At 43.4% G+C, this 15,227-nt stretch overlaps 1 protein-coding gene across 2 annotated transcripts; it reads left to right on the forward strand.

The window, feature by feature from the left end:
* Positions 1 to 5,541: 5,541 nt before the first annotated feature.
* FGF3 (fibroblast growth factor 3) lies at positions 5,542 to 14,233 on the forward strand. Of its 2 annotated transcripts, XM_083838488.1 has the most exons (4): positions 5,542 to 7,864; positions 9,459 to 9,562; positions 12,551 to 12,684; positions 12,769 to 12,882. In XM_083838488.1, coding segments are annotated over exons 1-4 (477 nt in total). In that variant the 5' UTR covers positions 5,542 to 7,626; the 3' UTR covers positions 12,770 to 12,882. The 2 variants fall into 2 exon arrangements, with proteins under 2 accessions (XP_083694614.1, XP_083694613.1); XM_083838487.1 differs by having other exon boundaries at positions 5,548 to 7,864; positions 12,551 to 14,233.
* Positions 14,234 to 15,227: the final 994 nt, after the last annotated feature.

A 15,227-nucleotide genomic window follows, 5' to 3' on the forward strand; every position in this document is an offset into this window, starting at 1 on the left:
CTGCAGCTGTGGACAAGTAAAAGTCTCAGATGCCTCTGAGAAAATAAATAAATAAATAAATAAATAAATAAAATCAGAAGTAGCTGAAGGATTTGTTTGATTAGGACTCAAACAATTTTCCATGCATGGTTTGTGAGAAATTATACAGGAACAGCTCTGGAAATTTATTTTTATTTTTGAAATAGATTACTAAGGCAAATAACTGGATTTCATAGGGGAGATTCGTGGCAGTAAGGAACACCCTTTTGAGAAAGCAGATTCTTTTGGTTGTCAAAATATAACTAAATACTTATATAGTCTCCTGTAGATGGTCACCATTCACTAAGGAACTACCTCTGCAAGATACATCAATACTTTAAAATGAGCCAAAAGAAAAATTCTGGTTCATACATACCTGCCCGAAAAAAGGCCTCAGTAAAGACATCGAAGATGCCACATTTATGAGATGTAACTCGCTGATGCAGGGCATATTCAGACATAATGAAATAGAAACTCGCCTGTCCTTATCAGACATCTCATCTAGAAGAAAGAGGAGACTGTATGGCATTTCCCAGTGAGAAGAGTCCCTGAAAGAAAACAGTGAAGAGAGGTGAGAATTGGCAGTAAGGGTTAAAGATGTATAAAATAACGTTGGCAAATATACTGCCAAAATAGTACTGAGAGAAATGTCCATTACAAACTCACTTGTGACTTCCAGCCATGCGGAACTTGGCTGTAGATATTGGTGTTACCAAGATTTCACATACCTGATGCTTACATGAACGCTTTGCTACCAAAAAAAGCCCTCTTCAGCATGAGAATATTCCAGCGGAACTAATAATCACTGATTTATACCAAAAGCTACAAGTAGTGAGAAAGAGTTGTAGGTCTTCCCTTTGGATTTGTAACACCATGTGTCGCAGGCAGTCCTCAGTCCATTTCAGTCCATTGCTGTCATCAATCACGAATCATGTCTATAGCTTCCTTCTAAGATTATTCAGGAATATCTTTTATTTCTTTTGGTTAACACCTTGATAATTTGGGTCATTGTTTCTATGTGATTTTTCTGAGGACAAAACAAGTAATAGAAGTCTCTCAGATTAGAAAGTGCACGAAGGTAACACGCTATTTAATTATTAAGCTTCCCTCATTATGTTACAGGTGAAGAATATACTCTCAGATCTAGGAGCTCTGACAGCCTTACCCACTTGTCAAACTGGGTTGAAACGGGAGACCCAAATTGTCTTGATCTTGTCTTAAGACCTTCTTAGATGCACTGCCTCAGATATAGGATGTCTAGAACATGGTATTGATCACTTGATTAATAACCTAATTAATTGAGAAGGCTACAGTAATAATCAGTTTCATCTGAAGAAGGACAAAAGTGATATTTTCCTCCATTGCCTCCATTGATAACTGAATTTCCTTTTAGTATTCCCATATAAATCAGAATTACTCAAGACAGAGCAGCAGGGGCCGGAGGGGAGCAGGGGCTGATGGGGTTGCAGGAGAAGCCAGCAGAGAGGGTTTGATGCTTAGACACCCAGCACCCCAGGGAGCAATGCTGAAATGTCATAGAAAAAGGGAGCTCAGTGTGGTAGCTGTACTGCTAAGCCCAGCAGCTGCTCAGGAGACGATATCTCTTGAAATATCAGTGCTGAAGTGCCAGATGAAGAGTGTAAATTTCCCAAAGGAAGACAGGGGGATGCAGAATTGAAATAAAAGATTAATTTCTATTTGTATGCACTGTTGGTCAGAAGGATTTAAGCAGTAGGACTTCTGCTTCCACAAAATAGGGAGAAAAATAGTTAGAAAGAAAGGCCACGTGTTTTCCTCAGCAAATAATTTCCTACAGCGAGTTCCAGATCCAGCTTGAGAGACCTTCAGTCATTCCCTGAAGAGGGAGTCTGCAGGACAAGTATGGGCTGCACAGTATTGAGTGGAGGCCACTGTTCTGCTGGCTTGGGTAAGCTCTAGGGCCTGGTCCAGTGTTCTCCCCATCCACAGACCTCCTGGTGACCACAGCAGAGACCAGAAGGGGAAAAAAATAACTCTGATTTCTTTCCTTGCCTGTTTTTCTCCTGCCTCTTTGGCCCTCTTTTTGGTCCCTTGATCTAGGCAAAACATCCTCAAGATACTTCACATCATTACCACCTTGGGACAACCTGTAACCATGAATGGGATTTTTTGGGAAAACCCCAGTCATATGATGATGTAAACCTTGTTCTGAAGTAGTCTTTTCTAAAACCAGGAAAGCTTAAAAGCAACATTTACTAGTCTTACATACAGAGTAGTTAATTCCTGACACTAGGTTTTCTCTTTCAGGGACATACGTTTATGCACGTGGGATTTCCCTAAGGCAGCTACCTTCTGTTTTTATCCCCAGTGCTTGAACAGCCCAGGCCCAACCTGAGCCTGACCCCTATGCCTGTCATCTGACTTTGCAAAGTGTTGATCCAACCACAGCTTGGAGAAAGAGAAATCTTTTATCTTCAGGTAACTCAATTCCCAAAGATTTACAGGGCTCAGAGAGATCATAACAAGCCTCTGATTGTCAAAGTAACAGGGGGATAGATTCTAAAAGTAGTAGGAGATTTATCTGAATAGCAGGCCCTTCAGGCACGAAGCACAATTACATAATGGATATGGGCCAGATACTTTTCTCAGTTACACCACACTTCCCTGTAAATCTAAAGAAATGCTTTGAAGCCAATTTCAAAAACACTCGCTGAGTTACCAAAAAAAAAAAGCAAAGATTTTCCAGGAGCTCAGACTATTAAATGATGAATGAGGTATCAGAAGTGTGAAGCAGGGGTACAAATCTGGTCCCCATGTTATCAACAAATTACATTTCTATTGTTTTCACACTCCTCTTCTAGACTTCTCTACATGCCTTGTGTTCAGTTATTTTCATGGCTACAATTTGCAGTTCTGTATGGTCTGAATATCCCTATTGTAGCACTGTTTGAGCCTACCACAAATCTTTACAAACCATATGACAGTTGTCTGAACTGTACCATGGCACATGTTTCGGTAGTGTTACATTTCTGTCTACTGTTTCTTTTCTTTCTTGTATTGAAAAGGCGTAAGCAACAGAGCAAAGAAAGAGAATGAAATTTTTGCTTAATGTTTCTGCATTCATTGTTTTGAATATTTTCATTCAATAAACCATTAAGAGATTATCTTAGAACAGGGGAAAATAATTTTTCTAGTAATAAGATTGGGCCTGATCCAAATTCACATGCAGTAAATAAAAGGCTCTTAGTGAATTCATGGACTTTGAATGAAGGATTAATCCCTCAGTCCTCAGCCAAGGAAACTCTTGCTGACTGTAACTGAAATTTTCTAGAGTAAGGAACTTAGGCATTTGCATGTCGATATGAATAATCTATAGACTGTAAACAATAATAATAATAGTAATAATTTTAAATAATAATAAGTAATAATGATTTAAGTAATTTCAAGTAATATTTAATTAATGATAATCATTTTAAATGCATACATATAACAGATGAGTTAACAGATCACAATGATATCAGTCAACCACACATGCCTTTAACCTAAGTATGGAGGCTTATAAGTTCTAAATGAATTTATTGTCTGAAGTGTAATATAGCAATGGTTCACATTGCAAGTATAGAATGAACTGTACCATCCTAAATCTGAAGACCTCAGACTGATTTTACATAAAAGCATAACAAGTAACTACGAAAATGAAAAACATAAAGAGGGAACTGATGGCATGCCTGTTACGTATTTAATGTTTCCTTCAGAGAGGTCTTTGTGTCTATTTACCTTTGAAATGACCTAAATCTTACTTTCTTCACCTGAAAAAGCATCATAAACTTTGGAAGCTGTGAAGTTACTGCCCAGAGCTCTCCTCCTCCACTCTCTCCTGCTTTTCGGGAGTTAAGGGTGTACGATCCAATAAACAATATTGCTTACACGTATAAAGGTGGGTAATGTGATGCTGTGTGGTCTGGAAAGTCATTTAAACAAGATTATATTGTTCACAGGGTGCAGAATAACCTCACTGGGAAGCCACAAAGAAAACAAAGTATAGCTGAACAAAAACAACTGAATTTTATAACCTCTGTCCAACATCAGTAGCAGCAGGTGTAAGCAAAGTGAAGCAGGCAGAAAAGTTACGTTCAGAAGATGGCATTAGCTCAGTCGCTAGCAAACACCTAATCATCACCAAGGCTGTTTTCCTTGAGACCTTCCCACGGTCCACGTTGGAGCTAGGATGGATTTTTAATTGGTGAAGGAGGGCGATTTTTCTGCTGGGGGCTCCACCCACCGCATCGGTATTTATTACTCTACAAATTGCGACTTCCCTCTCGTTAGAGCAGGGCAGCCCGTAAATCTCAGCCGGGCAGCGAGCTGAGGGAGCGGCGGCGTTGGACCGCGTAGGAAGAGCTCGTCCGGAATCACGGCACTTTTACAGCCGATTCATTGCAAAAACTTGGCTAGTTTGTTTGTTTGTTTGTTTGTTTGTTTTCCCCTCTGGAGAGGAGCTTTCAAAATTTTTACATTGTTTTTCAAGGTTTACTTTTATGCAATACCCGAATAGAAATATGCACTGCTTTGTCACAAAGCTCTTGAACGTGTATATCGGAATATACCACCCTTCCTATACCAAGGGCGATCAGCTAACACAAGTGCCCTGCGTGCTCTGGAGTAGAAGCACTCTGTAAGAATACAAACATCTGTCTCAAATGCTCACTGTTACCCTATGACTTGCAGGGGAAATGCTGCCTTTATGGCTTAACCATAAGAAAGCTTAGAAATATCCCGTTAGCAGGATCAAGCATAAGGAATAATAGATACCTAGCATGTTCTATTTGGAGTTACACATTTCAAGCGAATTAATAGATCATTACTGGTAGTAATTCTAACTTAGTTACATACAGTCTAGAGCCTATTCTCCCCTCCACACTAAGTAACAGACTTAAACTGCTCTCTGATTATTACTCTGGGGCTACAAGAAGCTTTGGGGCATAATTAAAAATATTTCCAGAAAGGATCGGTAGACCACATCTGACGTCCCACCCTCTGATAGAATTAGACCACATCAAAGGGACCCTTTTTGTTTTCAGAAATGGTCACCAGACAACTTAAAATATACAAGAGCGGGCTTATGTTTTATTGTATAGATGTCTGACTAGAGCAAAACGACTTAAGGTTGCTCGCTATTCAGTGTTGTACCAAGTGAGACGAGGCAGCTACAGCCCTTTGATATTTCAGTGGAGGTCGTATTCATTTCATTTGAAAGGGAACCATTAATGACAGACCTATAAGTGTTCCCCTCCCTAATAAGTAGAATACACATCGCTTGGGAAGCCCGTCTGTGTTAGATGCCCAGGGCGGAAAGATTTGTAGATGATGGTGCTAATTATGAAAATGTGATCAAGATGGAAGCAATTTAAGCAAAAGTCATTAACGTGTTACTCTTCCACCCACTAGTCTTTTTGGTTTATTATTGCGGTGGGAGGCGGGGGGGGGGGGGGGGGGGGCTGTGGGAAGGATCTTGCGGGCTTGGTTTTTTTCCGAGAGCTGATGAAAAACTCCCCGCAAACCCCGACCCGTCAAATGTCAGCTGCGCACGGACGGGGCGATGCACGGGGCGCCCCGGGCTAGCTGGGGGCCGAAATGGCCCCCAAAGGCAAGCCCCCCGAAGGTCATTTCGGGAGGGGCTGGCGGGTTTGGCCCGCATAAGAGCGTCCCCCCCTCATGCACTGCAAGAGCAGGGTCCTGCCCTGTTCCGTTTTATTTTTTTATTATTATTTACTTATTTTTAACCAGACCCGGTGCTTTAATTATTTTAATTCCTAACTGTTTACTTTTACTTAAACGTGCTGGAACTGCATTAGTGCCTGGAAGTGGCACTGCAGAAAAAACAGCAATAAAGAATTAATTGTACAAACATTTATCATCCCCAGATCAAACTCGCCTTGTGAGGCTAGGGCTTAACTGGTGGAGAAGAAAAGGGGGAGGAAGGGGTGGTAATGGCGGAGAGGGGTGCTTGTGGGTTTTTTATGTGTTTCCTTTTATTCCAGACGGCTGTATAATGAAAAGCCTTTTAGCCTTGGAGAACTACTAAATATTAAGCACAGCTTAAAATAGGGAGTAGCTTCGAGACCTTTTCGTCCTCCTGAGTTGCTTTTAAGGAAAGGTCGTATCCCTTCGCTTATTTTCCCACTAGTAAAAGCTTCCTTTTTTAACGTGTAAGAAAATCCTCCTGCTCTACGTAGGAATGCCCTTTAAAAAATACTTTATAAACCTCTACATGTTCACCGATACTGGGGAAAAAAAAATTATATCGATCAAGGTCAAACGTTTGAATTCTGTCGTGACTCACTTCAAAGGTGTATTTGTGTGCCCTTCGAGCACATTAATACTAATTATCTCTGAAACACTTCCCCAAACTCCTACTGCCTGTTTCAGATGCAAATCTAATTAACGAGCTGCCTTTGAGTAACACACAGGGGCAGCGTAATTCACTGAGTTGTTGAACCTTTTGCCTCCCTTTATATTTATTTATAGGTAGCTCCATCATATTATGAAAGCGTAGGCAGTTGTGTGAAGCTACATGGTAGCGAGTGCAGATCTGCTACAGCTAATGAGACTTACCAGGCACCAAAGTTAAGAAAAAGGATTAGCTCCAGCTTCTTGGAAATGCATCCGAGGACGTATACGACAACTTTTTGCTTTCCGGCCGGGCCCTACTTTGTCCAAGCTAATTTGGAAACGACTGTATCCTGAAGACCTGCCTAAATAACGGGTGTTACTTGTAGCCGTGAACCGACCGATTTAGTAATAACTGCTTGGTTTCAACACCGGGGGCAAAGCAGGGGGGGGGGGGACAGAGGGTCCCTGACCCCACTAAAACGCTCTCCCACCGTGAGCCCCCCGAGCAGCCGGGCGCTGAGCCCCTCTCCGCGGCTCCTGCGTTTTACGTGCGCTTTTTCCGAGGCCGCCTGCGCCGGGCACCGGTACACCGGGCTGGGCAGGGGGCGGCGGAGCCCCGCGGGGGATGCGCGGGGCGGAGGGCGGCGGCCGCAGCCCCCCCCGGCGGGGGTGTGAGCGTGGGGGGGTGCGTGCGGCGCGCCGGGAAGAGATGCTGCGTGTGTGTAATTTTATCCACGCTGCACTCTGGGAGTTCACACGAGCCCGATACCTTTTGCCTCCTCTGCTTTGTATCAATTGGTCGCAGATCGGGCTATTGTTGCAGGAAGCGGCTTTTATTTCTATGCTCTGCCGACCAGCTATTTTCCCCGCGGTCTCCTGCCGAATTTCAGTGGGTCTCTCCCTCTCCCCCCTCCTCCTGCTCCCGGTCTCTCATGCGTGCCGTCTGGCTAGCTGGAAACCCAAGGAGAAGGCTCATCGCGGCAGCTCCATCTAATACAAACAGCTGGGACTCCTCGGTGGCCTTTGCCGATGTCTATTGATTTAAGTAAATCTGAGACAGATAAAAGGGCCGGAGCGAGGCCGATAGGAACTCGCCGATGCTTCGCCACCCGGACCGGAGCGCGCTTCGCCAGCCCGGCGTGCCGCTAGCGAGACGTCCCTGATGGGACCCCCGGTGCCGCTCGCTCCAAGCCTCCGTCGCCCCAGCAGACTGCTCGCCGCGGCCATCATGCCACAATGCTCGTAATTTGGATCTTGCTCCTGAGCCTGTGGCAGCAGCCGTGCGTCCCGGGCCCGGCCGGAGCCTCCCCAGGCGACCCTCGACCGCGCCGGGATGCGGGGGGCCGCGGCGGCGTCTACGAGCACCTGGGGGGAGCGCCCAGGCGCAGGAAGCTCTTCTGTGCCACCAAGTACCACCTGCAGGTCCACCCCAACGGCAAGATCAACGGCACCCTGGAGAAGAACAGCGTCTTCAGTGAGTACCGGGCGCACCTTTCCCCGGGCAGGGCCGAGCGGGGAGGGGGCCGTCCGCCAGGACCAGTTGCGGCAGGGACGGAGGCGATGCCGGTGCCGGGCCCGCAGCGGGACAGGGCTGCTCCCGCTCCTCCTCCTCTTCCTCTCCTCCTCTTCCTCCCTCTGCCCGCCGGCACCCCGGCTGTGGCGGAGGGGCTCGGTCTCTGCGGGACACCCCAGCCCTGCTCTCTCCGCATCCTGCCGGGGGTCCCCAGTCCCGTCCGTGAGCCCGGTGCTGAGCCCCGCCGCCCCCCTCGGCGGGCTGCAGGCTGCCCTCGTCCCTCCCCGGCTTGCCTGTCTCCCGAGGGGCTCCCCGTGGGCTGAACCACATCTGCCCCCTCCGACATGTGCAGGGGATCGGTGGTAATTGAGCTGAAACGGGATCCGTCGGGAGCGGGGGGCTTTTTGGGGGGGGCTTTGGGGAGGGAGGAGAGCGGGGCTCAGCGCCCCGCTGCCCCGGGGGAGCCCCGGGAGCCCCCGCACCCGGCCCCGCCGCCCCAGGAAGCGTAAATCCCGGCTGGTGACGGCACGCAGAGACACGGAGACCTCCGGGATCTGTCTGAAGTCCATAAAGGAAAACCACTATTTCCTAGAGGAAAACCCCCTCGCTATCAAAGCCCAGAGGAGACATCCTTCAGCGGCGAACCGGTGGCTGATTCAAAACAGCTGTACCCAACTCAGCCCAACTCTCACAGACGTGGTTGGGCCAGCAATGCAGCTCTGCAAGTGGGACAGGCGCCCGGCTCTGCTTTAGCATTACCCAAAGGCAGCAGTGGGTTTGGGTGCCAGGCTCACCGCCGGTACCCAGCTGCATCACCCCACAGCTGCTGGACTGAGAGCAGAGTTTGAGCCAGAGAGCCCTGCGCTTACAGCACGGCCCCCGAGCCACTTGTGCCACCGTCAGCATGGTGGCATGGTTGGCTGGACATAAACATTTTGGCAGGTATTGTGCCAAGGCTATCTGTGATACCCTTCTAGTGTTTGAGACCCCATCTTTGATGGCCTGAAACATCTCCTGCCTTTTAACTTGGCTCAGACAGTCATAATGTCCTTGTCTGGAGGGCTACACTGACCTCCTAACTGGCAAGTTCCTTTCACAATTGTATACGTGGCTCTGAAATGCTCTGTTTTACCCTCTGGAGACCTCAGCAAGGGCTTTGTCCTGAAATGGACCGCTTTGTGACTGGTTTCAATAAGTCAAGAGCTCTTGTGTTCCTAAGCATTAAAGAGGATTTAAACTTTCTTATATACATATAGGATTAAGCGAACCTGTAGTTCAGTGTCAGATCTTTTTCATTTTTGAAAGAGTTCAGTCTCAATCAGACATCTAAGGGATTTATTGTTGAGATTATCTCAAACAATTCCAACATCCTTGTTGTTTTACATTGTTTCAAATAATAGTCTTGTTTTGTTCATACGGTTGCAGTATGATTGTGATGTGAGCAGGTGATAGCTATGAAATCATACTCTGCAGGTAAGCAGTCATTCAAACAGATCTCAGAAAACTGCATGTGATGGGGAACAACAAGAAATCTCACAATTGTTTCTGTTTCTAGGTATCCTTGAAATAACAGCTGTTGATGTTGGGATCGTTGCCATCAAGGGCCTGTTCTCTGGCAGATACCTGGCCATGAACAAAAGGGGCAGACTTTATGCGTCGGTAAGTTTCAGTTAAGCCTCTGGCATATGCCTGTCAGTTCCTGTGGGGAGAACAGGTCCGGTGGAGAGCACTGATTTCTTTTAAATGAATGTTTATAGAGAAAAGATTTAAATCTTTCTCATTTTTCCTATAACATTTTTATAACATATAAATATAAAAATATATTTTGTTATAACAGATTTCTATCTGGAATTGTTACAGGCAACCTGATCAGTGTACTTTACAAAGTAGAAAGAAGCTATATTATTACTTTCATACTGCCTGTACAGACAAAAGCAGAATAATGTATTCAGCAAAGGTACTTCATGTGGCCAAAGTTCTGGGCAATTTTGTGTACTGATAAAGACCTCAGGAGCCAGCCTTTGTGGTGCAGAATACCCATCTCTATTCAAAATGCTCTCATATTCACTATGGGTATTGGACACTGGCAGGGGATATAAATGTTGAAGATTATCCAGAAACAATTGAGCATCTCTGTTACAGGAAACCAACCTACTGACAGGAGTTTCTCCTCACAGAGCATTTGGCTGGACAGAGAAAGAATTCACAGGGACTAAAAGGCAGGGCTATAGCAAGGAAAGGAAGTATGAGAAGGTATAAGAACATAAAGGTGAAAATAAACACCTTATTCTACTCCTTTAACTTTTGTCTCGATCTTTGAGGTAATATCTGGGCTCTGCTGTTATTAGTGGGAGTCTTGCCCTCTCAGCCCAGACAGTATTCCCCCTCCGTGAATAAAATATTTTAGCTTAGACTTCTCTACACTCAGGCACTTACAAAGGCCTATTAGCCAGTGTGTACACTATATGTATTACCTACCTACTTGAATTTCTTCCAGCGTCTTTGATTACTTCCCCAGCAATCTTGTGATCTGCCACTGTGTAACAACCATACTGTGCAGTTTCTCCAGGAATCCTGTGGTAGGAAAGCAGATTTGAATAGGGTAAAGTATGGCTATGTGAAGTCTTCTTCCTCCAAATAGTCATTTTATGTAATTCTATTGATTTGAGTGACATAATGCATTCTCAAGACACATGGGATTTTTCCTTGTGAATGCAACTTAGGTAACACAATCAACTCAGTCACCTCCCCTGTTCTAATGTATTTTACTCCTCCTTCTCAAGAGTGTCATCCTGATAGTGTTTGCGAACCAGATTCTGGAATGTGTCTCATGATGCTCACTAATTAAAGGGCCCCTTTGTAAAGATGAAGGTTCTCTGCTGGTACAGAGCACCAGGCAACAAACAATTTTGGCAAAGGAAAGTGCAGCTGAGGTGGAATGAGGACATACTATTTTTGCTGTGCCAGAGTTAAGGCTGACCACTGCTATGCCTCCAGTTAATATTGTAATTAAATATGGGTGTCCAGCTCAAGTTTGAGACAGACTGTTTCAGAACTGGAGGGACAATTCAGGCACAGCTATTGAATTCCAGCTTTTTTCACAGGACAAGTAAAGGGTGAGGGCTAAGCTCAGGAGAAACGTCCTGGGTTTGCTTGCCTAGAAAAACTGGCTGACTACTTCATGGATGTTACTGTGACAGGAACTTGTGCAAGCTCCCGGTTTCAAATAAGTCTGATTTCTTTGGGGATAATGATACAGGGAGCATTTTATGAAATGGTACTGGTGTAACTCAGTTATCCCTTGATTCACCAATTTCCCCATGTCAATAAAATAAGTTTGTTGAATCTGCAGAACTCCTTTGTGTCCTTAGTACATTGTGATAATCCTTGAAGTTTATCTTCCATGATAAATCCTCTACAGCCAGATCTGAGGCAGACAGCAACAGAAATCTACCCACATATGGTACTTGCATGGGCTCCAGCGCCACAGCATGTGCAAAATGTTGTCCTCGCAAGGAAGGGCACTTCCGTTTTACAGCTGTGAAACTGAGACATGTGGAGTCTTTTAAAATCTTGTTAAATGCCTATCAGCATTTCTGGTGAGCGAACAGCATTAAAGACATGTTGCTAATGGAGCCTATGGCTTTTCTGGCCCCGGCCTGGCCACCTGTGTCCTCTCCAAGTCCTCAGAGGCATTTCTAAAGGTAAACCTCCATAAAGACCATGATAGCAGTTCCCTTCTGCCTCCGTGCCTTAAATGTTAGATACTGATGTCTTTATCTCACAGACAGAGCAAAGACAATTCAGTAGTTAAGAAAAAGATGTACAGTGTGGGATGTCCTTTATTTGTACTGCTTCTACTGTTCCCAGAGAGGAGGAAGGAGTTCCTCATGCAAGGCTCTCACACACTGTTTTCTCTCAGTTGAGAACATGAGGAAAGTTGGAAAGTTTTGATTGATCATGTAGAATGTGAGCCCTCGGGATGGGTACGTACTCTCCCTTACAGTTTGTGTTAAAGGAGCAGCCTGGCATTTTGGAGGAACACACAGGTGGGCAAGGTGTTTTCATTTTGTTGTGCTGAAGTGAGCAAAGAAGTTTCATAAACACGTTGTTTACAGCTCAAAACATTGCAATAAAATGGTTATAACAGACCACAGGTGTATTTAGCTACTAATATACCAATTAAAGTGTCACATTATATATTCAGCTACAGGATTTTCCCTTTTTAATGACAAAGTTTGGTAGGCCGCAATTAAATCATCCACCCGGCGGCTCACAGGCATATTTAGGCCTGTAAGCACAAACAAATTAAATTTACAGCTGAACAACCAGAGGAGCTGTTAATTCCTACTCACATGCCATTTTTTGTTTTCAAATTTTTTGTTGGCCTCTTTGTTTCTGACCCACGGAGTACTCTCCTGCTGGTGGCAGCGGGCTCCTCACCACACTGCAGCTCAGGCCCAGCTCTTCTGAGGGAGGAAGAGCTACCTTTGGTAGCACTTCTCCAAGGTTTTCTTATCACTTGTTGCTGCACTTTGCCTAAAACTGAGCCGAGTCTTGCATATGACTTTAGTCCAATCCGTTTGAGGTAAAAGAGAGCTATGGCCTGAATAGCCTTTCTTAATCTTTGCCATGTTTGCTTTCCAGGAGAATTATAACACAGAGTGTGAGTTTGTGGAGAGGATCCATGAGCTGGGTTACAACACCTACGCATCCCGTCTGTACCGGACTGTACCTAATGGAGCCAGCACGAAGCGCAAAGCCAGTGCAGAGAGACTCTGGTATGTCTCAATCAATGGGAAAGGACGACCCAGGAGGGGCTTTAAAACTCGCAGGACACAGAAATCCTCTCTCTTTCTGCCCAGAGTATTGGATAACAAAGACCATGAAATGGTCCGACTGTTTCACACAAATACAAGATATCGAGAGAGCCTCCTGAAGCCCCCCAGTAAGAACCAGCGAAGAAGGAGAGGACGCTAATGGGGTGGGGGGAGCTTGTATTGGGACTGGAAGTGAATGAGAGTCTTCAAAATACTACTAAAAGAAACTAACAGCTGTGATTGTATGGCAAGCATTAACATGGGCATCTTTGATACACTGTATAATATACCTGAAAGTCACACCACTTACTTTTAGCTGTTTTAGAATTATTATCCATGGTAAAAAAGATGTGAGATAAGCTAAGGCACATTCAAATGTAATTTAGTTTGATATAATAATTCTGTCAATGGCTTTCACATTTTTCTTTTCTTTAAAAAAAAATAATTGCTAGTATTTTCACTCTAGCTGACCATAGAGTACTATCTCTGTGACTCTGTCCTCCCAGATCATATGAACATTTTACACTTACCAATTTTGTGTCTACAGAGGAAGCATAGCACTTTCATGGCTCTTTTGGCAGTTGCTCATAAAAGACTACATTTCTATTTGTATGGAACACAGGAATCAGAAAGCTGGTTTATTTTGTAACTAACATATATTTATTTTTATTATATGATCATTTAGTATCAATTATTCTTTTTCCATGACCATTCAAGAAACCCGAAACTGTAAGCTACTTTAAATTTTTCAACAGACTTACGCATTACTGCAGTATTTCTGAATTTGTTTAATTAAAGAAATAAGACTCCTGATCTCATCATTCAAATAAATGAATGTTGGTAAAGTGGCATTTACATTGGCCAAACATTAGCAATATACATATTTACCATTTGATAAATCCTTTCCTAAAATAGGTCCCAAGTATGATGTGAAAGCTGAGCTTGTGGTATTGACTGAACTTGTGATATAGAAAAATTTGGCTCTGAGGGTGAGAATATTTATTAAGTACTTTTCTTTAGCTGAGTTTTCTACGAGAATTTCTAGTTCTAGGTGAAATATGTAAATACGTTTTAGCTAAAAAAAACAGGAAAAAAAAAACAGGGAAAAAAAAAAACAGTCACGTTGAACACACAAATCTGTAGTGACTCACCAGTTTAAGGTGGATGCTGTGTTCTGCTTTTCCTTTCTTTTTAAATGTCTATTATTTTACTGAAGTAGTCTTAAACTGAAAACTGTAACTCTAGACTGAGATTAATGATCTTGAGTTCTGGTTAATTCCACAAAAATCTGTTTCTATACATTTTTATACTCTTGTTCTGGAAATTAACTTTTGCAAAGCTGAGAGGAGTCCACATTACAAGTTCAATTTTTAGCAAAGGGTTACACTTTAATATTTTCTCTGGAAATATACCGGAGACGATAGAACAATAGAAAGATTTAGATGCACTTGACAAACACAAATACTAATAATTTCAGTGAGATTTGCCCCGTGTTCTTCACTTCCTAGAATTAGTCTTTGACACAGCACAGCTGGAGAAAAGAGAAACTGTGCTGAAATAAGCATTCAACCGGAATTTAACAAAAGATCTGTAAGTTAAATATGACATTACATGGAAACAGAGAGGTACAAATCCCATTTGAAGCCATAATGGCATGAAGGTCTTCTTATGGGGTATCTGCTGAATAACAGTATGATATTTTAATACCCATCAGTGAAATCTTTCATCACTAAGGGGAGAATTTTGTGAAAGAGAGAATTAAAATGAATATATAAAATGACTTTAGTAAGCCTAGCAGTCATAGGTTTAGCACTGCTTACATCCCTATAAAATGAACACCTAGAGGTGTCTTTATACCAAAAAGTATACTCAATTTTACTTCCACCTTCGTATCTTTTTTTTAATATTCCAACAAAGGAAGAAATTGTGTTTGAATAAGAAAATCAAATTTTTTAAAAATCTGCTTACCAATGACATGCAAAAAGACACTGAAATTATGTACATCGAAGTAACATAAAGTGGTGCACACAGAATAGATCTAGGTTTTAAATAGGTTATAGGTAATGGTGCACTATGTTCCTAAATTTTTTTGCTCTTACAAAATAACTGAAAATGGAAATGGGATCTGCACAGGACTAGTCAGGCAGCACGATGTCCTCTAAATCAGGAGCCAGTGGAAAATCTGTGCAAAGTAAAGAGGATGTTCTTGTTGAAATACTTTTCATTGCAGACATTCATTAGTTAATATTCTTTTAGTAACCTTTAATTCCACAGTTCTTAGACACAGACAGGCTGAAATCCTATTCACAATAATTATCCCAGCTGTATCCTATAACTCATTTTATTTCTTTGGACCAGAATCTAATAGGATAACTTAGCAGAGTTTCCATACACTTGCTCATTCTCCTGTGCACTGCTCTAATAAATGATTCAAGTTCGGTAGCAAAGCTGATAGCATTTGGAGTTTCTCCAGCTGAGGTGTATGGTGCTGTCTGAGCTGCGAC

This window comes from Anser anser (genome assembly GCF_964211835.1).
Source record: "Anser anser genome assembly, chromosome: 5".
Classification (NCBI taxonomy): Eukaryota; Metazoa; Chordata; class Aves; order Anseriformes; family Anatidae; genus Anser; species Anser anser.